The 24,899-nt window shown below is 38.0% G+C and overlaps 1 protein-coding gene across 1 annotated transcript; it reads left to right on the plus strand.

Moving 5' to 3' along the window:
- The first annotated feature begins 1,169 nt into the window (after positions 1–1,169).
- Positions 1,170–22,805, plus strand: LOC137142009 (uncharacterized). The gene is made up of 7 exons (XM_067531178.1): positions 1,170–1,258; positions 4,302–4,401; positions 4,860–4,930; positions 5,679–5,775; positions 17,914–18,012; positions 20,943–21,037; positions 21,191–22,805. The coding sequence occupies exons 1-7, from the start codon at positions 1,173–1,175 to the stop codon at positions 21,276–21,278; spliced, it is 636 nt and encodes a 211-aa protein (XP_067387279.1). The 5' UTR covers positions 1,170–1,172; the 3' UTR covers positions 21,279–22,805.
- Positions 22,806–24,899: the final 2,094 nt, after the last annotated feature.

Raw genomic sequence — 24,899 nt, forward strand, 5'->3', positions numbered from 1 at the left:
GTGCTTAACTTTAAGCATATGCAGACCTGTTGAATTCAGTATATGTGTAAGTAGAGCTGGATGAAATTTTTCAATTGAAATTATTTTTGCGGAAAAATGCAGTTTTGGATTGACCGGAACATTTAGTGTATTTGTGTCAATTTTGGCAAATTGTTCTGGTCAGAAAAAACCGGGGGAAAAAAATCAGAAATATTTGTAAAGGATCATTTGCATATTTCCAAATGAACTGTTTTGACTTTTGGGTTAGATTCATAAGGGAACTTAGCCACCACTTAGGAGGAGGTGACAGTGATGCTGATTCCCTCCCCCATCCTTTTATACGCTGTAAGCCAGCCACTGGTTAAGGTATTCATGTAGGATGTGGGTGACCCATGTTTGAATCCCCGCTCTATAGCAGGAACTTGAACCGGGGTTTCTCTGCTCCCAGGACCTCTTGAATCAAGTCAAAACCAGTATATGTAATTTCACCCAAGGGGCAATTGAGCCCACTGTGATTGTACATTTAGTCAAAGCTTATTGAAATCAAGTTGTTAGCTTGTGGGGACTGGATAGCTTCAGGGATTTGTAATAGGTTAGAGAGCCTTCATCTCTAGACTGACAGCTGAAATCCAGAGCTGGTCAATAGTTTCCACAGGTTGCTATTATCTCATGCCTGTGTGATAGCGTGGATGAAATAATTTGGTGGTCCCAGTGCAATTTCCCAGTAGACAAGTTTATACCCTTCAGGAAATCCTACAAGAACTGGTACTAACTGGCATGCTTGTTTGCCACCTCAGTGGAGAGGCCAAAGATTGAAAAGGCTAGAGAGAGATCTTCTTGCACCCCAGAAATGATTCCTTTGGGTCAGGCCTTAAGCATGTTTGTTAATGGGGAAATTTGGAGCTGCACAGTGCTGTACCGGTTCTATGAGTAAAGGCCATTAGCCTTAAGGGTTTGTTAAATTCTCACCTTTCATAAACACTGACTTCAAATGATTTTTAAAAAATCTCATGGTTGAATTTTATTTTATTATTATTAACATGTAATGCTGTAAAGATCTTACAGTATGTGATGTCCAGGTTTATAAAATTTCTGAACAATGCATATGGTTAATTTATAGGATCCTGCACAAGATTAAGCTCCCTCTATTAATTTATGTTGTGTTTTTAGAGTTCAAAGTGTCTCCTCAAGACATGGAAAATAAATGTACTCTGCAGAGTCGAATCCACTCTATGATGGAGAATTTGCCTAAACTAGAGGCCGGAGTCCAGAACCTCAGGTAGCTTTCTACTTGATTTTCTCTACTGAAGTAAAATAAGAATGGGGCAAACATGCAGTATTTCTAAGACTACACCTCCATGGAGAGTGTTAATTTCTTAAGAACTTTCCTAACATTGTTATGAGGGTTTCTGATAAATTTGGACTTTGAATTAATAATTAATGACCCAATCCTGTGCACAACTGCCATCTCAGTGCACAGAACTTCCATCGAAGTAAACAGTAGTTCCTCAAGTTAAGTTGCTACAGGATCCGGTCCTCAATGAAGAAAAGCATAGTAGTCCATATTCAAATAAAATGTAGCTTGAGGACATTTCTTTGTTAGATGTTGCCTCTGGAAAAAATATTCCCTGGAAGCATTTGCTCCATTTCATTTGAGTAATAATTAATGTTTGCTCTATTGTGCATCTGCCTTCAGGCTCTCCAGATCTATGATTTCATATCATATCTTAATTTTACCATTTCACCTTATAGTCATGTCACAGTTGACTTAGTAGCTTAGGGCATGTGTATAATTATCAAAATGATAAATCTCAGTTGTATTCTTTATATCATAATGAAAATATATACTAAATCAGAGCATGTGGTAAGACCACAAATATGTGAAAGATGATAACGTCATATGAACCAATGGACCAATGGTCCATCTATCCAACTATCCTGTCTTCCGACAGTAGCCAGTGCTATGTGCTTTAGAGAGAATGAACAGAACAGACAATCATTATGTGATCCATCCCCTGTTGTCCATCCCCTGCTTCTGACAAACTGAGGCTAGGGACACTCAGAGCAGGGTGTTGCATCCCTGCCCGTCTTGACTAATTGCCATGGGTGGACCTATTCTCCAGGAACTTATCTAGTTCTTTTTTGAACCCTGTTATAGTTTTGGTCTTCACAACATCCCCTGGTAAAGAGTTCCAAAGGCTGAGTATGCATTTTGTGAAGAAGTACTTATAGAATCATAGAGTTGGAAGGGACCTCAGGAGGTCATCTAGTCCAACCCCCTGCTCAGAGCAGGACTAACCTCAGCTAAATAATTCCAGCGAGGGTTTTGTCAAGCTGCATCTTAAAAACCTCTAAAGATGGAGATTCCACCACCTCCCTAGGTAACCCATTCCAGTGCTTCACCACCCTCCTAGTGAAAAACTTTTTCCTAATGTCCAACCTAGATCTCCCCCACTGCAATTTGAGACCGTTGCTCCTTGTTCTGTCATCTGCCACCACTGAGAACAGCCTAGCTCCATCCTCCCTGGAACCCCCTTTCAGGTAGTTAAAGGCTGCTATCAAATTTCCCCTCGTTCTTCTCTTCTGCAGACTAAACAAGCCTAGTTCCCTCAGCCTCTCCTCATAAGTCTTGTGCTCCAGCCCCCTAATCATTTTTGTTGCCCTCCGCTGGACTCTCTCCAACTTCTCCACATCCTTTTTGTAGTGGGGGGCCCAAAACTGGACACAATACTCCAAATGCGGCCTCACTAATGCCGAACAGAGGGGAATAATCACTTCCCGCGATCTGCTGGCAATGCTCCTACTAATGCAGCCCAATATGCTATTAGCCTTCTTGGCAACCAGATCACACTGCTGACTCATATCCAGCTTCTTATCCACTATAATCCCCAGGTCCTTTTCTGCAGAACTGCTGCCTAGCTCATTGGTCCCCAGTCTGTAGCTGTGTATGGGATTCTTCCTTCCACAGTGGAGGACTCTGTACTTGTCCTGGTTGAACCTCATCAGATTTCTTTTGGCCCAATCCTCCAGTTTGTTTAGGTCCTTCTGTATCCTATCCCTACTTTCCAGGGTATCTACCACTCCCGCTAGCTTAGTGTCATCTGCAAACTTTCTGAGGGTGCAATCTACCCCATCCTCTAGATCTTTAATGAAGATGTTGAACAAAACCAGCCCCAGTATCAACCCCTGGGGCACTCTGCTTGTGACCGACTGCCAGCTAGACATGGAGCCATTGATCACTACTCGTTGAGCACTATGCTCTAGCCAGTTCTCTATCCATTTTATAGTCCATTCATCCAACCCATACTTCTTTAACTTGCTGATAAGAATACTGTGGGAGACTGTATCAAAAGCTTTGCTAAAGTCAAGGTATATCACTTCCATCGCTTTCCCCACATCCACAGAGCCCGTCACTTCCTTTTGTTTGTTTTAAACCTGCTGCCTATTAATTTCATTGGTGACCACTAGTTCTTGTGTTGTGTGAAGGAGTACAGATGTGGTATATGGGAGTATAATGAGGAATTATGGGATGAAATTTACAAAGAAAAATTTAGGCTGAATATTAGGAAATTATCCTGGCAATGAGAGAATTAGAGTCAGAGAGAGATGGATAATGAACTATATCAATTAGGCTATAGAATACTAAAGCTGTTTATTTAACAAAACAGTTTGTCAAAGCCATAACTTTTCATGGGAAATAATTTCTCTACTTGAATATTTTTTTTAATTTCTAAACTGTTGGAACTTTCTGTTTCAATATTTTTTACATGAAAAATTCTAGTTTTCCAGTTCAAAATGACTTTTTGTGTAGAAATGTAAGCTAATTATAATTTTTAAAAAAGGTCAAAATCAAAATGAAACATTTTTAAGTTATTGAAATGAAACATCAGTTGACTCAGACCAATTTTAGTGGGTTGGTATGGATAACAAAAATTTTCCAGATTTTTTACTTTTTGTTTCAACTCAGGAAATTTTTTTGAAATCTTGAAAATTTTCATGGAATGGAAAAAACATTTCCCACCCAGCTCTATAGAATAGCCTTCCAAAGAAAGCACCACTACTTGGGACTGGACAAAACATTAGAAGATGAACTGCGGTGACCCATCCTACATTGGTAGGGGAATGGGCTTCCAATAGTTGGTAATGGATATTTTAGCCAGAAAAAGTTTTTGGCTAGAAGAATTTACTTTCTACATGCTGTGTAATGGAACACTTAGTTATTTATCTAAAAGGACAGAAAGGGCTATTTAACATGAGTAGCAAGAACTATTTTAAAAAAATATTTTTGATTATGCAAAATAACCCTAAATGATGATATACAGAGAGGAGCTTTACAGAGAAGATGAGAAGAAGTTAAGACCTTATGTTGTAGAGTCCTCGTCAGTTGGCACTGAGCCCTATCAGCTACAAGACATGAAAATGGTTTGTGCTTTGAATTTCTTATAACTTTTTTGTACACTGTTAGCTAAGCCAGCCTTTCATCCCATTTGAGAAACTAAGAATTAGAGTTGGTCCTGGACCAAAACATTCATCTGAGTACTCCTGAACTTTAAAAAAGTTCAGATACAGATCTGAATCCAGATCCAAATTTTGTGGCTTTAGCTAATCATTAGTAAGGCTGTTGCATGTTGTCTTTAAGCCAAAACCACTGATGGAATCTAACAGAATGACTCTTAGGACTAAGGTTGTGTTTATTGGACTTCTAGATCCAACTTGACTAGTGGAAAAAAGACAACTTGTGTTTATCTGCTAAATGGTGATATAATGGGTAAATTTAGAAGAATAATTAAATCATATAACACAAGCGCCTCTGAATTAAGAAGATTTTTTCTAACAATGTGATTACCGATTTTACAAATAAGAAATATCCTGTCTCTAAGGTTCAAGAACTACTTGGTGAAATGGTGGAAAAACTGATGGATGACTACATAACACACGTGCCTCAAGACATGTATCCTTGCACTGCAGAATATTCTTCATAGCTAATCAGAGTACTACTCTGCATTCTACTGTCACTTTCAAAATTTCAACAGATTACTTTCAAAGCCTATTGTATGTCCCTTTGTGTTTTAATGATAGCTTCCCTCACTACTTTGATTTCCTCTAGATTGTACAACTGAATATCAATCAAGAGAGAAAAATAGCTATAGGAAAAACTGCAGTCCTATCTATCCAATGCAACATATTTTCATAGTGGGAGATAGTTTTTGACATTGTTAATGCATTTTCATCATCTTGGGTGTTGTTTTCAATGTTTCTTTCCCTTGTCCAAGAGCCAATTTGCCCTGGTTTTTTAATCTGAATTTCACAAAATCAAGGAGCAAGATATGTCAGGCAGGCTTGATGAGCATGTGATGACTAAGGAAGGATCCAAGCCAGAACCTCAAATCCAAATACCCCCAAAATTACACTAGTTATTTATTGCTCCCTGGACTCATGTAATGTATATTTGACACAAGTGGATAGATATTGGGCCAAAAACACAGTACACCCCACTGACTTCAATAGTGTAAATGTGGGCCGAATTTATCCAATGGTGTTGGCAGAACTGGTTCTGGGAGCTCATAACTGGGTAAATGGTAGTACTAAACTGAAACACACAATGCAATCAGAAGATTTTGAACCTCAGCAGAGCATGGCTTTTGGCAGGTTATAAACCTTTTATCATTTCTGCCTGCATATTCCATGACAACTTCCAGACAACTGGAGTGTGAAAAGGATAAACGAGTCAAGGTACTGGAGGAAATATCATTTGAAAGAGCAGTTCAGCTCACCATGGAGCAGTTGGTTTTGGAGGTCAGTATTTTTGAATCTTTGTCATTTTGTGCCTGGCTCTCACCTATCGTATGTAACCAAAGCAGCTTGTCTTTTGGTCAAGAATCTGCTTAATGAATGGATCACCTTTGGTCTTGGGAATGGGGAAGGCTGAAGAGAGTTGAGTAGAAATTGGCATTCAATTTTCACGAAATATATAGAAAGCTTTCTTTCTGTTCCGTTCTAGGAAAACATGTTTATTTTCTACTGACATAAATACGTACACAAATAATTTGTAATTTGAGTCTTCTATTTTATTGGCCTGCATTTTTCTCCCCTGTTGGTTAAATTTCCAGGTTTCATTACTGTGGCATCTGAAAGCCAAATAGTTAAACTGAAATTGATGTCTGTTCTTTGACTACTGGTTACTTTGTAACTATTTTCACTCTACTAAGTAAATCACAAGCCTGTAAACTAACCACTAAAAATGTCTTCTGCAAGGGTCTTTTGTAAGCATCTCTATAGCAACATACAAAAGAGCAAAGCCTTTAGTTTTGACTATGTATATACAGTATAAACCCATGTTTTTACATGCTAGCACATTAGGTAGGTCACTTTCATTAATTATCTTTTTGACAAAGGCAGCAGCTGTTGCAGTTTTTGCAACTAGAAGAAAAGCACTGGGGGCCAGATCCTGATCCCCACATTAAACCGAAGTGAAGGGGATTAAGGCAATATGGTTCCATGGCAATTGGGCTGAATATAATTCTTTGCATTCAGACCACTGAGGGGGAGTGATGGTATCTTTAAAAAGTATCTTCGGTACCTCATGTATTAGCATGTCTTCTTACAAAAACATCAATACTTTACAAGTATTAATTAATTCCACATCATACATGCGAGGCAAATAAGTATTTGATAGTTGGTGAAACTGAAGCAGACAGAATAAGTGACTTGCCGTGGCTCACATAATGAGTTAATAACAAGGAAAGCAACAGAATCCTGAATTCCTATATCCCAGAACCATTTATTTTTAAACTATTTGTTTATTTAGGAAGTTTTAACAGATTTAAAAATTCTAGCTATGTAAATATAAGACAATACATTACAAGAGGGAGTTTTTGTCTAGAGAAACATTATACATCATTGGATCTCCCTTTTAACAGTGTGTTATGTTACAGAGTGAGCATCTTTACACTGCCCATGACACATTGTTTCTAGTGATTTTATTAAATTATTAAGGCCACAGGTCTGATCTTGCTCTCACTGATGCGAATAATTAGCTTTCAACTGATTTCAGAGTGAGCAGCATTGAGTTCAAGAGTGACAAAAATGTGGGTTTCACCAAAATGCTGGTTTGGCTTAAAATATTAGAGTATCATACGTTAACATGGAATTATAGTCAGAAAAGCAATTCTGTTGAAAATATTTTGGATTACATATTTATTCTCTCTCAATTATTTCCAGGTCAAATTTTGCAGTTTTAAAATTCAAAAGATTATTTTTTCTTAAATGTGAACTTAACTCTAGATCTTTTTTTGTCTCTTTCAAATGAAACCTGACTTCAGACAATTTCTTGTTTATTCTAGTGATGACTTGATAATAGAATGAAAGCTATTAAACTAAAGGATATCCTTTTAGATTCTCATTGTATCTCAGCTGACAATGCATTCAAAATCAAATAGTTTTTCAAGGAAAACTGAGTGAGGGAAATAAAAGATTATCTTAATGGTATAGGTAAGAGACGTTTTAAACTGCAATGAAATAATTACATTGGAAGATGATAAGATGATGTAATCTTTTGTGCCAGCACTTTCATTATTAACTCAAATTCAGAAGTGTATAACTTGAACATGAACTAAACCCCTCTTGGTTGAAACTTGCTATAGAAGGTCTCAACCAAGATTAAATTTGTTAACAAACACTGGCAATGTCATCTAGCTGTTAGAGTAAGGAATTAGTAAATTCCCTACCATATTAGCAGCCATGAAAAATACATCATGGACTGTGAAATCTGGTTTCTCCCAGGAAATCAAAGAATCATAGAATTGTGGGATTGGAAGGGACCTCAAGAGGTCTTCTAGTTCAGTCCCCTGCACTCAAGGTAGGACCAAGCATTATCTAGACCATCCCTAACAAGTGTCTGTCCAACCTACTCTTAAAAATCTCCAATGAGGGAGATTCCACAACATCCCCTCGGCAATTTATTCCAGTGTTTAACTACCCTGACAGTTAGGAAGTTTTTCCTAATGTCCAACCTAAACCGCTCTTGCTGCAATTTAAGCCCATTGCTTCTTGTCCTGTCCTCAGAGGCTAAAGAGAACAATTTTTCTCCCTTCTTGTAACAACCTTTTCTGTTCTTGAAAACTGTTATGTCTCCCCTCAGTCCTCTGCTCCAAACTAAACAAACCCAATTTTTTCAATCTTCCCTCATAGGTCACGTTTTCTAGATCTTTAATCAATTTTGTTGCTCTTCTCTGGACTTTCTCCAGTTCATCCACATCTTTCCCAAAGTGTGACGCCCAGAACTGGACACAGTACTCCAGCTGAGGCCTAATCAGCATGGAGTAGAGTGGAAGAATTACTTCTCGTGCCTTTCTTACCACACTCCTGCTAATACATCCCAGAATGATGTTTGCTTTTTTTGCAACAGTGTTATACTGTTGACTCATATTTAGCTTGTGATCCCCTATGACCCCTCAAATCCCTTTCCACAGTACTCCTTCCTAGGCAGTCATTTCCCATTTCGTATGTGTGCAACTGATTGTTCCTTCCTAAGTGAGGTACTTTGCATTTTTTCCTTATTGAATCTCATCCAATTTACTTCAGACCATTTCTGTAGTTTGTCCAAATCTGGTCTTTTGTGTACTTTTGCCCTAGGGTAAAAGTGTGCAAAAATACATAGCATTTCTCAAACTGGGGTCCAAATCCAAAAGGGGTTGCAAGCCTATTTTAGGGGGAGTTGCGGTATTGCCAACCTTACTTCTGCACTGCTTTCAGAGCTGGGCAGCCGGAGAGTGGTGGCTGTTAGCTGGGTGCACAGCTCTGAAGGAAGCGCCACCTCCAGCAGCAGCGCAAAAGTAAGGGTGGCTTGGTATGAACACAGCCACTATATTTGCTATTTATGCTGTCACCAACCCACAAAAAATGTGTGATTTCTCCACAATTTAAGTAGACTCCGAGAAGTTTCTGTTGATATATGGCTAGTCACTTAAATGCTTTGTGTCTCCATTTCCTATCTGTAAAATGAGAACAAAATGCTTGAGTGTCTTTGTAAAGTGTTTTGAGATCCTCAGATGAAAGGCTCTGTGTCAAGTATTATTGTTATATTACCAAAATTTACAGCTGCATCTAGCAAAATAGAATCTCACTTGGTTTCCAATACCTGTATTGGCTCTGAAATAATAAGAACTTGCTTTTCTCCATAAAGTAAGCAGCAAACATACAGTATGTTGATTATGAGACTGTGCTTCTTACCACGTTGGTTTCCAGGTCATAACTATATCTTATACAGAAGAAAACAGTCCAATATAAATGTGTATATTGTTGAGAGGGTTGTCTCATTGTTTTTTAAAGTTCAGAATTGCAGCTAAACTTGAATTATACCTGTCTTTGTATAACTGAGGAAGAAACTGCAAAATGAATGAATGAATAAATAAAAATAGTTATAAAAATTGTTCAGTTTTACTTTAGTCTGGGTGCTATATTAGGAGAATTGCTGTTAGCAGTGATTGATGAGTTGGTGTCAGTACATGCATAGTGATCGCTCCTATTTTTTCACACAATCCTAAATTTTGCTGTCCGACAAAAATATACAGCACCATAACTATGCTGTTGTAGCACTCATGGTGTAGACCTGACCTCTATTTGTCTGTCGGCAATTCTGTATATGGGTCCTAGTTTTTCTGTCAGGCCCATTTTATGGCATGTAATATCTTAATGCTGTATCTTTTTTAAAATAGCTTTCTTTCATTCTGACACACAAGCATCATATTCATATACCATAGTTATTACCAGGTAATAATGTTTTGACTTTCAAAATACTGTTTCTGAGTTTGTCATCCCTTCCCACAGCTTGTAATTCTTCTGGATAAATGTTTCTGATTTGTGATGGTATCCTTGGTGACAGTTGCTATAGTGCTTCCCAGGATTTCATTCCTGCTCATTCTTCAAAAGCAAATCTTTGGATATCTCTGTGGGAGGTTCTGAGTTCCACTAACCTCAATTTTTATTGGCTTTACTATTCTGCCCCCATTCAGGAATAACCTTCCTATATCTGTCACTATCATCTCTTTCACCTTTTTCCCTTCAGTTTATGCTTCTACCAAAACAGTCTCTCTTTCTCCTGATCTAGGACCATACCACATGCCTGTTCAAATTCCTTCACTGGTTCCTGCTTGCTTTACATCTCAAGTTCAGGCTACTCTCCCCTAAAACACCAGAAGGCCTTTCCAATTAGATCCCACCAAACACTGGATTTTCAATTTATTTAATCTATATTAAACGTTTTAAAATACCAAGTAATCAACAAAAAACGTGATAGTAATTTTCTCAAATGATCTGCTTTCCACTTCCTGAGTATACAAAGGTCTTTCCCAGTGCTCTTTACCTATTCCTACTCAACAAAGTCTTTTGTACTTTTTGTTATCTAATCTTGATCTAATTCCTGCAGCCCAGTTGCTGATGGAACTATGGTGTAAGGACTGATCACAAAGGGCCAAGTCTGCCACACTTACTCATGCTGAGTAGTGGCAGACACCATGACTTGTCCCACTGAAAGTAAAGTTGCAGAATCTATGTAACCATGGCAGAATCTGGCCCATAAGAGTTGCAGGATCAGGTGTTCAGGCTGTAAATTTTAAGGGGCATGTTCTCTCTGATCTATTGCCCCTTACCAGCATTTTAGGTCCAGAATATGATAACCCTACTCACAGTGAATATACCATGCTCCATGGAGTAGTCTTTTTATCGGATTGTAATAGTCAATGCACACCTATTGCTCTCTATAAATTACTATTAAGAATAATTATCTTCTTGTTCAGGGCAGGGTTTGAATATTAGAAGTGACTGAGAAACAAACAAAAACTATTCCCATAATTTCACAATTTCATTTTTGAAACTGTTTAAAAGAGCAAAGAACAAATCTACTATGAAAAAAAGGGAAGTGAATGAACATTAAGGTTGGGATAGACGTTAATGAAGATGAGGAAACTCACACAGTCATGATTGGGCGTAGCAGGACAACCCTATATGTGGAAAACCTATATGATAAAATTTTACAACTCCTTTTGAGAAAGATTGTCACATTAGGCACAGCCCTGAGCAAGGGTAGTACACAAGGAGCAGCACCACCCAAGGAGTAGCCCTAGGAGGCATTGTACCTCAGACACACCCTGAGTTGCTATGTCTCCTTCAATTCCTCCTTTCTCCAGGGAGGCGAGATGAAACAGTAGTGAGGTGTACTGCTAGTATCTATACCATCATGTTTAGGTCATGTTGGCCAGCATCTACAGACTTTGCCTATTCTCCACCCCAACTCCCCAGCCTGCTCTAGTGGTGGATGGTGCTATCTACCTGAACTGAGAGCCACTGTTGTTGTAATTTAAACTTAGACCACCTGTCCCCTACTGCATCAAACAACTTTTCAGAACATTATTCAAAATACATATCAGTATAGAGGCAAAAAAGAATTGGGTAAAACCTTCTGTTTTCAAATTTTCTAGGAATGGTTGTAGTTTTAGGCTTACAGAATAAAAAAAAAAAATTACAGGCTCATGCTAACCCCCTAATCTAAACTTTATAGCCAGGGTGGTAAGGTCTTTCAGGGTCCAGATGTGAATCTTGAGGCCTTGGCCTATCTAGATGAAAAACATGGAAACTAAGCAACAAGACTCATGATGTTTATAAGTAAGCTTCTGCCTAGGCTACAGTTTGAATCAAAAGGGAAAACATTGTGTTAGCAATCCTTTCCTAATTATACCACTCAGTGTTTAGTTTATTTCAGGCCAAAATAGAACTTCTCCCATAACCGGCTTCTTGTTTTATTTTGTATTTCTACCTCAATATAAACTACTGTCATTCAAGAGGAAATTTCCAGGGAAGCTAAACCTAACATTTATAAACATATTGTAGCAGATTTATTTTAAGACCAATGATATAATGTGTGTCTCTTGGAAACACCCAATAAAGATTTATAAAAACTTTAAAGAGGTTTTAAGTGCTAATGCAATAAATGGTCCGAAGGCACTAGAAAGACCCAGACGTGGTACAGGCAGGCGCCATGTAAGCTTCTTCACATAGTTCTACCAATGCTCCTAAATCCTGACCAAGATCACCAGGGGGATTGTTTACAGCCCATGCACCAGCTTTGAAATGTCTAGGTTCCAAGCATGGTCCAAACATGAATGAGGAAGATTATTACATTAGCTGCAATGTTTTAGATACACTGGAAGGGTACAAGTGGATAGGGCAAGAAAAGAGAGAGGAGAGGATCTAGAAACAAGAACAACAAGCATAATGTAGGGACAGGCTAGTTGGCTTTTAAACATAACTGTTGAGGTTGGGATGGTGGACTCAGAACAGAAAGATTAGAATATGGAATTGATGATAGGACCAGTTGAAGAAGGAGGCTCACACAGTGAAATTATAGCATAAATTATTCAATCAAGGCAGCAGATGGTAGGGTTAAAGCACAGATGGCAAAATCAGTTCATTGACAGAAGTGATCAAATGTCAATAATCAATGTATAAAGTGGTTAAAAACAATACAATATAAATGACAGATCAGTCAGATGGAGAGGGATCAGTTAACATGGCAGAATCAATAACACAGCAAGAAATAATCAGATGACAAGATCAGTCATCTGGTAAAGGTCACACTTAGCTGCTAAATCTGTCAGACAAAAAATATCTATCAGCTATATGTCAAAAATCAGGTAAGTGGCAAATGTAAGGGCAGAATTATTTAAGTATTCATAAAAAAAACAAAACCCAGTAAGTCAGTCAAATGGTGAAACCCTTGTAACTATTCAGGTTGTTGTTAACTCCCAGAACCACCAGAAAATATTTATTGTGAGAAATTATTCTATGACTCATGCAAACGGTCTCAGCCACAACACAACAAATGTTGTGGTTTTGCAGCCACTCACTCACCTGTAGTGGGTTCATTTGTTTTTTAAATGCTGTGTAACAGCTCAAAGGGGAACCAAGCCTCAGAGCTTCAAAAGCATTTAGGTACTAACCCCTCACCCCTACTGAAATCAATGGGAGTTAGGTGCCTAACTGCCTAAATACCATTGAAGATCTGGGGCCAAGGGACTGGCACTTGGCTTTGCAAGAGCCCGAACTAAACAATGCAGCTCCAATGGATTCCTCTAGCCAACACATCTAAGGATTGGGTGAGAGTTTTCTAGCAGAGCAGGTTGGGGAGTTAGGTATTGCACTTTCATTGTCTCAGAGGGAGGGGAAAAAAGGATTTGAGTCCCAGTGCTCCTGACAAGAAGTGTGAGGAGTATGTGACAGCACAACTGGCTGACAGCACAACTGGCTGGACTAGTCTTGAGACGTGTGTGTGTGTGTGTGTGTGAGAGAGAGAGATTTTTTGTAAAAACCCCTCTCTCTTTGATTTCTTTTGTTGTTGTTGATGTAACTGTACATTCTTTTGAAGATGAAATAATTTGCATCATCCTGCTTTTCTTTTTTTGCATTCACAAGTTTAGTTAGCTAAAAGCATATTTGAGTAGATAAAAGCTCTTTTATGTAACATGTTAAAAAGAAACACACAGTATGGCCTAAGTAATTTAAAGTTGGAGAAATGTAGGGCTGTGTATTGATCTTTCCTAGTGTTTCAGGGTTTCACCATTGAAGTGGCTGATTTTAAATGACTATCAGGGTATCTTGATAGCATAAACTTCACCCAGTTTCTAAAATTCTTTCTTTAAGAAAGAACCATTTGTCTTTTGGCCTCTGCTCCATTTAAATTCACTTTTTTCATGTGATTGGGTTGTTTTTTTTTGAGCAACTGGTGTTTTTCTCTTAAAGTCCTTGGTCCAGTGGGGTTTCCTCTGTTTCACTGTTCTTGGGATTCTTCCCCTGTTTAAGTCTGTTCCAAATAGTTTCTTTTGAACTTCTATGTGTGCCCCTGCTTATATTATCTGTGTTGAAAGTAGTTATGCTTGTTGATCTTATCTTAAACCATTTAACATTTTCATATACTTCAATTAAATCCTCCTTCAAACCCACCCTTTTACGTTCAATCTCTAGGTTTTATAAATGAAAGGTCTTTAATCTACCCTCGTTGCGCCTTTTCTCTAATCCAGACTGTCCTTCTCAGTATGTTTTCCACTAGAGTGTTCTGGTTTTTATTAAACAATGCCAGCAATACTTTTGTTGTTGTTTTCAGTTTAATGTGGTTTTGCAAGAATAATAAGTTTTGCCTTGTCATAGAGTTTATAAAGAAGGTTTAAACTTTATTGGCCTGGCAAAAAGGAAGCACTGTAGTTCTGATACTTTATTTTAACTAGTCTAGAAGACAAACAGTTTCTGTTTCAAAACTCCAAATGTATACTACCCCAGAAGGGAGTTGGTGCTTTATTAGAGACAGATGGAAATTTAATTGGAAAGTCTGCAGGTCAAACCTTTTTGATAAATAATGAAGAGTTAAAATCAGAAATGAAATGAGGAATTTTCTATGGAGAAAAATAATTCACTTACAGAGAGTTGGGTTTAATTAGAGATGGCTCAAATGACAAAATTCTGATTCATGTCCAGATTTGGATTTCAAATACCCTACCCTCCCTGCCCTCCCAGATTGAGGTGTTCAGATTGGTGTCTTGGAGCAATCCAATGTCAATAGAAAAGGGCATTTTAAAAATCAGATCCTTGACTCTGCTACAGCTATCCCAATTTACACCAGCAGTGGCGAATCTGCCCAGAGAAGCCAATTGAACTATGGCAGTTTACATCAATTGAAGAGCTGATCCCAAAAGTTGATGGAGCTGCAGTGATGTACAGCAACTGAGGATCTAGCCCCTTTTGGCTCAGAGAATGAAAACCAAAAAGCCACCAAAAATAATGAACAAGGGGCATATCCTGAGTTGCTTCTATGTGCAAAACTCCCAGTGACTTCTGCTGGAGTTCCATGCCTGGAATGTATAGCATCTTAGGATCAGACCTATAGAGCAAGATTTTAATTGTCCAGATAAAACTTCAGATAGTGAAAAAGGGAAACATTTCAGTGGTGATGGGCAATAAATGATATGTATGTGCTGGGAAATAATACCAGTTTTTCCCATAGTTCATTTTCTACTTAAACACTTATTTTATATTTGTTCTTAAAACAATGGAAAGAATGAGGAGAAATTGCAATTAAAAAATCTAAAAGAAGTGCATTAGAAAATGATTGGTTTGCTTTAATCTGCTAAACAATTATGGGTTTGGTTTGGTTTTTTTTTTAAAAAAGAAAGATTAAAGCTTTCACCTTGAATCAGAAGCAGAACATTTCTCTTAGTTCAGAGTTCGAGGTCAGAGCTATGGTGAGTCAAAAAGGAAAAATGACTGCCCATTGCATACCCAAGCAGAAGCAGCACTTCCTGCCAAAGCCATTATCTGATCCAGTGAGAGATTACTAAACTATTAACCAACACAGTCATAGGAAGGGGATTTCTGAAAGCTGTGAATGCTATCTTGTGAATGGCAAAGTTAAGACAGTGATTGTGAAGGTAGGACTTTGTGCTGAGGATCAAATTTAATAAAAACTAAGGACTAGTTCTGGCTGGCACTTGCTAGCAAGAGACCAATAGCCTAACCAGGTTATTTCTAACTATTGATTTGTGTCCTAGAAACCTAAATTCTGGCCAATGATCCTTCAGCTGTCCCAACATCTTTTATGTCTCCTCACATACTGTAACGGACTAACCATCCATCAGGGTGCTTCCCACTGATATTTCATGTCCTTAGATAGACTGCTTCCTTTCATCCATCCCCACCCTTCGCCTGTAAATATACTGCATCACTCTCTTCCATCATTAAAATTAAAACGGGTGCTTTTCAGCCCTCAAAAGTATGTTATTAAGAGTCATTTAGTTCTGTCTATTTAAAAGAAGTCACTTACGAGCTACTGCTGTTCTTTGAGAATCACTTCTATGCATTCACAGTTGCAGGAGTCACTGCTAGGGGACAACTCCTACAAGTGGGAATTCACACAGGCCCTTAAAGAACCCGTGTCTTCTTCTTATACTATGTCCTCATGTCACTGTGGACCTGCACAGAATTTGCAAAATGCTAGCTAAGTCAGATACCAACCCAGGGCTTTAGAATGGTTAGAGCTAGTCAGAACTCAGAATTTCCAACATTTCAAATTTTGTTTTCATATCAAATTAGAACAAAAACAAAAAAAATCAAAATTTCCTGTGAAATGAAAATTTGTTAAAAAATTAGTTAGTCAATTGGCATGTTTTGTTTTGATTAAAAATCAGAACTTTTTGTTCCTATTTTGACCTTTTAAAATAATTTTAAATTGTTTATAATTTTCTTAAAATATTTTTTTGTTAAATTAAAAAAAAAAGTTGTCTTGAAGTGAGAAAACAAAATGTTCCATATGGAAAATGTCAAAACAGAATGTTTCAACATTATCAAAACACTATGCTTTGATTTTTTTTCAAAATGAAATTTATTTGAAATAGACATATTTCCACAAACATTTCAATTTTGACAAAATGGCATTTTTCTGATGAAAAAAAGTCAGAAAATTTCCAGCAAGCTCTAAGATTGATACTAATGATGGACTCTGAGTAGTGTGCACCTATTCCATATTTTTTTATTCAGGTGATATGGAAGGTGATGGCTGGTATGAGGAGCCTTCCAAGAATCTAAGCCTGCCAGATCATTACTTGATTTTTCTATTTCTAAGTGTCTGTTTTGTAGGCAATGCTTGCCTAAATCTACCAAAAGTCCAAACTATTTCACTGTTCTAGAAAAGAGACCTTCTAGGAGAAAACACATACTTCCCACCCTGTTTAAAGTGGTAACTCCATGCAGAGAGTCCAACTAGTATGGCAGTATGGGTCATCAGAATCAGAAGAAAAACAATCCACATACCATGCATCACTTTGTAACAGGTTTAATTCATGCTGGGTGATTAATACTGTCTGGGGATTAGACCTTCACACATAATTTGACAATTTTGTTTTACTTTATGCCGGGAAATTTTTAGAATAAATGACATTCCACCCCACCGTCTGGCTCCCCTTTCAGCACTATTCCATCAAACAGCTTTCCAATGGTTTATTTTAGATGTCTAGGAATGTTTTGTAGATTTAAAAGGCATTTTGTAGCATACTGTATAAAACACAAATTTCTAAAAAAAAAAAAAAAAAAATCTACAAGTAAGTATATTCCAATCATTTTCATTAATGTTTTTATTGCTCAGTATTGTTTAAAAAGTATGCTTTAGATTAAAGGGTACACTGAGAAAATGTAAATAATTTTTGCTATTATATTTGCTAGTTTAAGGCCCCATTCTAGCTAAGTATTTGAATGCATTCTTAACTTTAAGCAGCTAAATAGTTCAACTGAAATCAATAGGAGTTTTTCCTGAGTACGGACTTCAAGATTAGACATCTAGGTCTGTAAATTTAAATTTCATAAAAATCCAACTAGCTGTTTTTCAGTTAAGAAAAAGAAATATACATGATAATCTCAATTAAATACTTCTTGCTTAGACAGTGAAACCTATACAAGTCACCATCCTTCTTAGGCACTCTTCTGTTTTAGCTGACCACACCGGTGTTTTCCCAATTTTTCTGCATACAATTCTGTTTCACATCTATTAGAAGGATGTCTCCTTTAAGCACATTTTAGGTTGAGTGTTTGTTTAAGACAGATTTCATTATATTTTGTGATTATAGGTAGTAGGGATAGGGGTTTCTTCAAAGTTTTAAAAAAATGATAGGTAAGTGAGTCTTTTGTTGTATTTTAAACCGGGGCTTGTTTGTGCATGAAAGAAATGTTTTATAAATCAAGTTGTTATAAATGAAAAAAAGAAAGTGGCCCAGATCCTCAGCTTCGTTTAAAGAATGCACAGAGCAATTGAAGAGAAGGTCGGGAAGCAATGGTGGCTTCTCTGAGACTTCCATTAGATATGTCATTAATAGACTAGTGATTAAGAATATTGTTTTCCAGGTAACATTTGAGATGGCAAAGCAACTGGGGCAGGAAATGTTCACTGACAAGAGCCCAAAGTGGACTTTAGGTTTTGACATAATCTTCAGATCCACAGAAGTAAGCAATAAAGATCAGAAGTTAATTAACACCATAGAATACAATATGTCATGTGCTTTATATGCTATGGTATGTATACAATAAAAATAGTGCTGTGCATTTTTTCTAGCAAATGTATGTGTGATATCTTAGGTATTTCAGTCTAGATGATATCTAGAATCCACTCATAGAACTTGGAAAAAGTAAAGGGTTGTAGAAGCTTTACATAAACAGTACTTTTGGGGTTTTGCTATTTGAGACTGAAGAATGAATTTTTTGTGATAAGTGGCCTCAGGCATCAATCTTATCTTATCATGAACTGTCTTTTCAATTAGTGTTACTTAATGGACCCCTGGCTTCTTGAGACAGTGACTAGAGACATGAGACAGTTTTCAGTTTGGTCACAGTTTGTTTTCTTAATCCTTCATTCTATCCCAGTTATTTTCCTTTGGAGTGTCACCCCTCATTCTATCCTAATTGCATGCAGCAGTGTAAGGTATAGGGGCAGCCCTAGGCCTACACCATTTTTCTGGAACTACATATGGTCCCAACTTGTCTAAGCTCTCCAGATTACACACACTTGATGCACAGCGCCATAGACAACTCACTGTTGGATTCCAAATGTAGCAAGATGTAAGAGCCATTATTCCCTAAATGTTGTTCCCTTGCTCTCCACTTAGAAAATTGTTTTTTGGCTCTATATCTGGCTTCCTGATTCATGCAACCAGAAGCAGAGAACTTTATAAAAGAGAGGGGGTTGCCACGGACAGAGAGGGAGTACATATATGGAGGTGTTTTCCAAGGTTTTGTATGGATACACTGGTGTGTCATGTGAGCAGGGAGATGGATTGACCTCCATAAAATCTAGGGCCAGCCCAGTTCAGGTGTTATCTTTCTGGCTCTGATGAGATATGTAAATCGTGTGATTGTATTATCTATCTTACATTATCTCTGTGGAAACAATGAGTTGCTAGTTATTGTGAGTGAGAGTATTATGATGTGTGAAATTACATGCCAACACTGACCAGGAAAGTAACATTTCCCATTGTATGTGGTTCTGAGTAGAAATTGCTCCAATTAATTTCTTCAGACATGAAGGAATGTGGTATCAATTCTATTGATTGTGTAAATACAAATTACCCATTCCAGTTTTTAAGATAATGATATCAGTTTATTCCTCACTTCCTCTTCATCCACCTCAAACACATGAGACAGACACTTGAAATGACCCTCCATCTCTACACCATTTATTTCACTTATTACAAATGGTTCCCAGCTATATGATAGTGGCTATGTGATACACTACAATGAAGCTTTATGGGGCCTGATTGCTAGAATCACAAGATTAGCTTTTAGAATCCACTGTGTTGTACATACCCGTCTTCCCAGCAATTTGGGAGACTGGAGTTAATAACATTTGAGTCTCATTATTATTCTAACCACTAATAGCTGCCAAAAATAGGCATAATTTTATCCTCCCCTTCCTCCCCAAAGACGAGTATATTTCTGTACTTTCTACTGCATCCTGGTTCTCAGGTGACTCCATAAGCCTGGATATCCATCTCCCCACACCATGTGTAGGACTTTAACATAAGACACCAGCCTTTCCTGTATTGAGCCATGAAGCACAGAATGAAATGTCCCAGCTGTAGTAAATGCTCATTTGATAATGAACAGATGATGCGAAGCATCCACTGGAAATGAAAACAAAGCTGCATTTTTCACCCTGCTCCTTCATTTTGTGCAGAACTGGATAGATGAACTGTTAGGGAACACCTTTAATCCCCCACATACATTTCTTTCACTCTGCTTTCAGCGACCACCAGGCTGTGTTTTTCTTATGCCATTTAAAAATGTGTCTTTGGCAGCTTGTCAGAGACAGTCCATGTGTTCTAGAAATGTATTAGGAAATGCTGCTGCAGTTCCTCACAAGGGTTAGTAAACAGTTGTATAAAAGCAGGTTCTTGGTCACACAGTGCTCATATAAAATGGTGCCCATTCTGCTGAGCACTACAGTAAACTTGAGTGTTTGCAAACACTCATCCCAGATTCCTTCACTCACAAAGACCTTCACATGAGCCTGCAATTAAGGGTTAGTTCACGCTCTCTCTCTCTCTCTGTTTACTCATCTGTGCATGAATGGTGTTCTGTAGATATTGACAAATGAGTGGTTTATGTCTGAAACTCTGCACATTTTGAGAACTGTATGTCTGCAAGGCAAAAATATACTTACCCAGGGGATAGATAGAGTAAGGTAAACACCTGCTCCAAGTGCTCTGTTTTTATGCTTATATCTGTGTGTGTGTGTGTGTCTCTCTCTCTCTTAAATATTGCAACATGGGTGTCATGTTCTGGTTTTCTCTTTCATAATTAATTCCATGTTTAGCTTTCTATCATTACTGAGTTAGCTACCTCCAGTGCTGTCTTTGATGTTTCTGGTCTCTGGGGAGTAATCTGGATTCTGCTTCCCTCGCCACCCCCCGACTATATATTGATTTCATCACCTTACAGATGCTCAGAATTGCTCTCACCCTCACGGAGAGCCCTATGATCATTCATTTGTTCATTCTAATTTATATATTTTTCTGAAATGGTTCTTAAAATTAAATCTTATTACATGATCCAGAAACTAAGACTTTATTGTTAAATGCCCTCTTTATTATACTTTGGAGATTTGAAATTCCATCTCCATAAGAGAACTGTTCAAATAACTATTTCAGATTTAAAAAAAAAAATTAAATTGAAAAGCAAGCCTATGAAGAAATCAAATGCACAGGAGGAAAATGAGTGGAATTCTTATAATAAAGATTGATAATGCATAAAAAATAAATACAGTCCTATCCAAAGTATAAGTGATTAATCTGAGAATGGTTTTGGAACCTTAGAAGGACTAACCTTTATGGTTAGAAATGTGAAAGAATCAGTAATAAGCTGTTATTCTTTTTCATTAGGAAGCAAGTAATGCCAAGAAACAGAGAGACAAAAATCAAGATGATGTTCAAACCCATTTTATCCTACAACAAATCAAAGTTCAAGATCAGCACAGGTACAGGCCAATGTAAAATGAAGGGGGAAATGGTTATTATAGGGCATTCATGGGTAATGCCTGGAAATTTCCAGGGTGAGAATTAGTGTATTGCTTTAGCATGTTGAGAGAATCCACTAATCTGCTCGTTTTGTTTTCCTCCTTAAATAACAGGAAAGAAATATGGAAACACACACTGGAGGAACATGCTGAAAATGCAAATGTGCAGAGAATTGGATATGTGGATGATGTGTTGGTATAACTCAACACATTTTCTATCATGGCTCAATGACACTCCCATTGAAGTCAGTGAGTATGTTTCTTTGACTTTAATGGGAATAGGATCAGGCCACAAATTAATTATCTAGCTAATGCCAAAATGTTATCTTAAAGACAGTATTTTCATTTTAAATACATATGAACAGTCAGTGGTATCCAAAATATTGCCTGATGCATCTAAATAATCTTTAAAAGTCAGTCACACACATACATTCAATTTATTATATTATTCATTTTCATTGGTGACTCAGAGCCTGATGGAAGAATCTTTCAAATATCCTATGGAAAAAGGGGACAGGTTTGGATTGTGGCAGTCAGCACAGACATAGGATTGACTCTACCTTACTAATTAGCTATCTGATCCCCCCCATCTGATGTGTGCATTCCAAACCTTGGCCCAGATTCTGCGAACACTTATGCATGTGCTTAATTTTGCTCACAAGCAGTTCTGTTTAATTTCAGCGAGACTACCTCCATGAATAAAAGTTACTCATATACTTAAGTGTTTGCGGGAATAGGCCTTTTTATCTCTCTAAGAAAGATGAAATGGATCACCCTCTCTTACTACAATGGATGTATTGGGGTGTTTTATAATTGATGTAAAGTCAATGCCCAGTGCCAGGGTCTTTCCATACTACTGTAAAATATTTAGTCTTTTTTGTTTGTTTGTTTGTTTGTTTAGTTGGGGTTTTTTTTAGTCCAGATATTTCTTGTGCTCCAAACCAAAGCACAAACCTAGGTATAGTGAAATATTTTCAGACAAATAGCAATAGAAAACTGGCCTAACTAAAGTATATGATATAGAAAATGAACACATTTTCTTTACATACAAAGGTAGCAGAACCTTTATACACCAAATTAAAATCTGCAAGACAGAGATTTTCAAACGCAAGTGCTCCGGTGCAGAAGATCCTGCTGTTGGCATACATGCAGCATTAGGTCTTTCTGAAACCTTGCACCTGGGGATGATTTGAGTAGAGCTGCCAACTCATAAGGGCTCAAAGGTGGGAAATGCAGACTGTCCAAAATTAAAAGGAGGCCCCTGTAAATGATGTCTGAACAGCGGCTCCCTGTTGTCAGGGTGTATTTTCTTTCATGTCAGTGATGGACGGGGTGTGCTGCTGCTGGGTGCAGACTTGGCTTCAAGTTCTATTTGAGTCAGCAGTCTTAGTGCTATGGCAGTGTGACTAGGTGCCTGGTCATATGAATAAATACACCTAGCCACTGCTGCCATTCCTTGTAGGAGACCCAGGCTTGCACAGGTGTGTCATTGATTTCAGTGGCAGCAGAACTGGACCCAGAGTAGTAAGCATTATAAAGGCAGCATTTCCTAACAGTTACTGCATGATAGTATCTGACATTCCTCAGTTTTTCAGTATACCTAGAACTGGAAATGGCAACTGTGCTGTATCTTTTGAGAGACATGTTTTTTAATGGTGACTGCTGAATGCTGTATGGTATCCCTGTACATATGCTTTTAACAACTATTAAACTTCTTGACTGTAACATTCATAGATACAGTCCATAGTTTTGATTCTGTATTATGCAAAGGGCCATAATGTAATTTATTGCAATATCAGCATCTAGCGGTGAAGGCGCGTATATGTTCATGGAGGCATCTTATCCCCCTTTCTACACTGGGTGTCCTTTCCCCAAGCCAACCTGATGGGACTCGGGAGTAATTTTACAATAACAAAAGTTTAAAAGCTAGAGTACAATGAACTCCTGTTTCATTGTAAGAGGACACTTTTACAGGCAGCCAGGCAGATTCATATCAGCCTCCTTCCTGATACTGTGGAGTGCTAAAGTCTGCTGTTAGCAGTGATATTATCGTCAACTGTTGGGACTAGGAGAGAAGGATGTTTGAGTTCAACCCCATTTCCAATATATTAATTCAAAAATATATATCTTAAGTCAAGATCTCCTTGGACTGACCAAACATTAGTAGATTTGATTATTTCTGCAGCTGTGAACCCTGTGTAAGTGCATCATTTCAGAGAAATCCCTCAGCTATAATCTAAAACAGATGCTGTAGTCAGAGGGGCCATATTAGTCCAGTCTAAAAACATGAATAAAAAAGTAATTAATTTCCCACTGTGCATTTTGCAATTTCATTTTATTTGAAATGTTTTACTGTATTTATTGGTTGTCTCCCTTAATGACAAGTATGGGCTTCCCATCTTCCCCCACCCCCTCCCCGTCATTGAGATTTTTTCCCCCCATTGCTAATTTATATATGACTGAAGGAAATGGGTTGGGAGTAGTTGGGATTTGAAGAATTACTCCCATCTTTCATCAAGAGAGTGGAGGAAAAACAGTGGCATTTGCAATGGAAACATATCATTGCTGTTCTACTAGTGCTTTCTTAAGCAAGACAGCAAAAGTGTCTGGTTCTCCAGAGGCCATGGTTGTTCAAACCCTGGAAAGTGATGCTGACTGAGAAGCTTATAAGATAGAGAGGAGTGCAGTCAAATTACAAAGAGAAGCAATAGAAAAGCAAAACTTGTAATTAGGTAAGACCAAATAAAAGCAAGTAAACACATTGACCTTGATTATAAATAGTCCATAATAGTGCAACCGAAGCTGAATATTGGGACGTCTTTCCTGCCAGTGAGGTCGTGGAAGACTCAAGGGAAGTGATTGTGTGAGACATTTAAAACCATGCTAGCCAAAGTAATAGAAAATATGTTGTAGGATATAATCCTGAAGTGGTAAAGGTTGGACTGGATATCCTGGCAGTCCTGTTTCATCTCTAATACCTTTGAATCATGCCAAATATACCAAATGAGACTATAATTCCATTGAGGGATTCTGGTGACATTTGTGATGCACTAATGTACTCAACGGAGTCTTCTGCTAGGCTTGTTACTGCATAGTTTTTTATTATATACAGTATATACCACAATGTTAAAGGTAGAGCTTGGTGAAAAGAAGAAAAGAGCCAGGTGTCAAACTCAGAGGGGAAAGAGAATGAGGAGATGTCAGTGAGGTGATGATAGTTAGCAACCTGGAGGGAAAGGGGAGAACCATGTTTAATTAAATGTTGTTCCAAAGAGAACAAATGAGGATTGGCTGGAAGTGGCAGGACTGGGAGTCAGTGTGAGGAGAGGCCACCAGGCAAGAGAACAACTCAAAGGCAGCACCCAGAGAAAGGAGCCAGGTTTCAGTGAGTCCCTTGGAGTGATGGAGAAAGGCGGAGATGGAGGACCTGGATGCTGGTGAAGTTTTTTTAGAAATGGGATGAGCATTCCAGAAGGATCAGGATAAAAGGATGGGAAAAAGTGGGCACAGGGACAAGCTGGGAAAAGAAAGGCAAGGGCTGGGGAGACGGTGAAAGGCTGTGGTGGGGAAGTTTCTGAGAAATAGAGAAGGGAGGGCTAGGGTGGAGGTAATAGAGGTGGGATGTGGATTTGTGGGTTTAAGGAGGTAGGGGAGTGAAAAAGAGGAGGAGAGAGAACAGGTGGCAAAGCTAGTGGGAGCAATATAAAAAAAGAGAAGCTAAAAGAAGGGAAGATGGTGGAAAAGAAAAAACACAGAACTGGTGCGGTGAGAATCAAGGGTGAGTATTAGCAGGTTATGGTTAGTAACAGAAAATCAATTAACA

This window comes from Emydura macquarii, unplaced genomic scaffold (assembly GCF_026122565.2).
Source record: "Emydura macquarii macquarii isolate MOO-44397 ecotype Brisbane River unplaced genomic scaffold, CSIRO-AGI_Emac_v2 contig_3128, whole genome shotgun sequence".
In the NCBI taxonomy this organism is placed as follows: domain Eukaryota; kingdom Metazoa; phylum Chordata; order Testudines; family Chelidae; genus Emydura; species Emydura macquarii.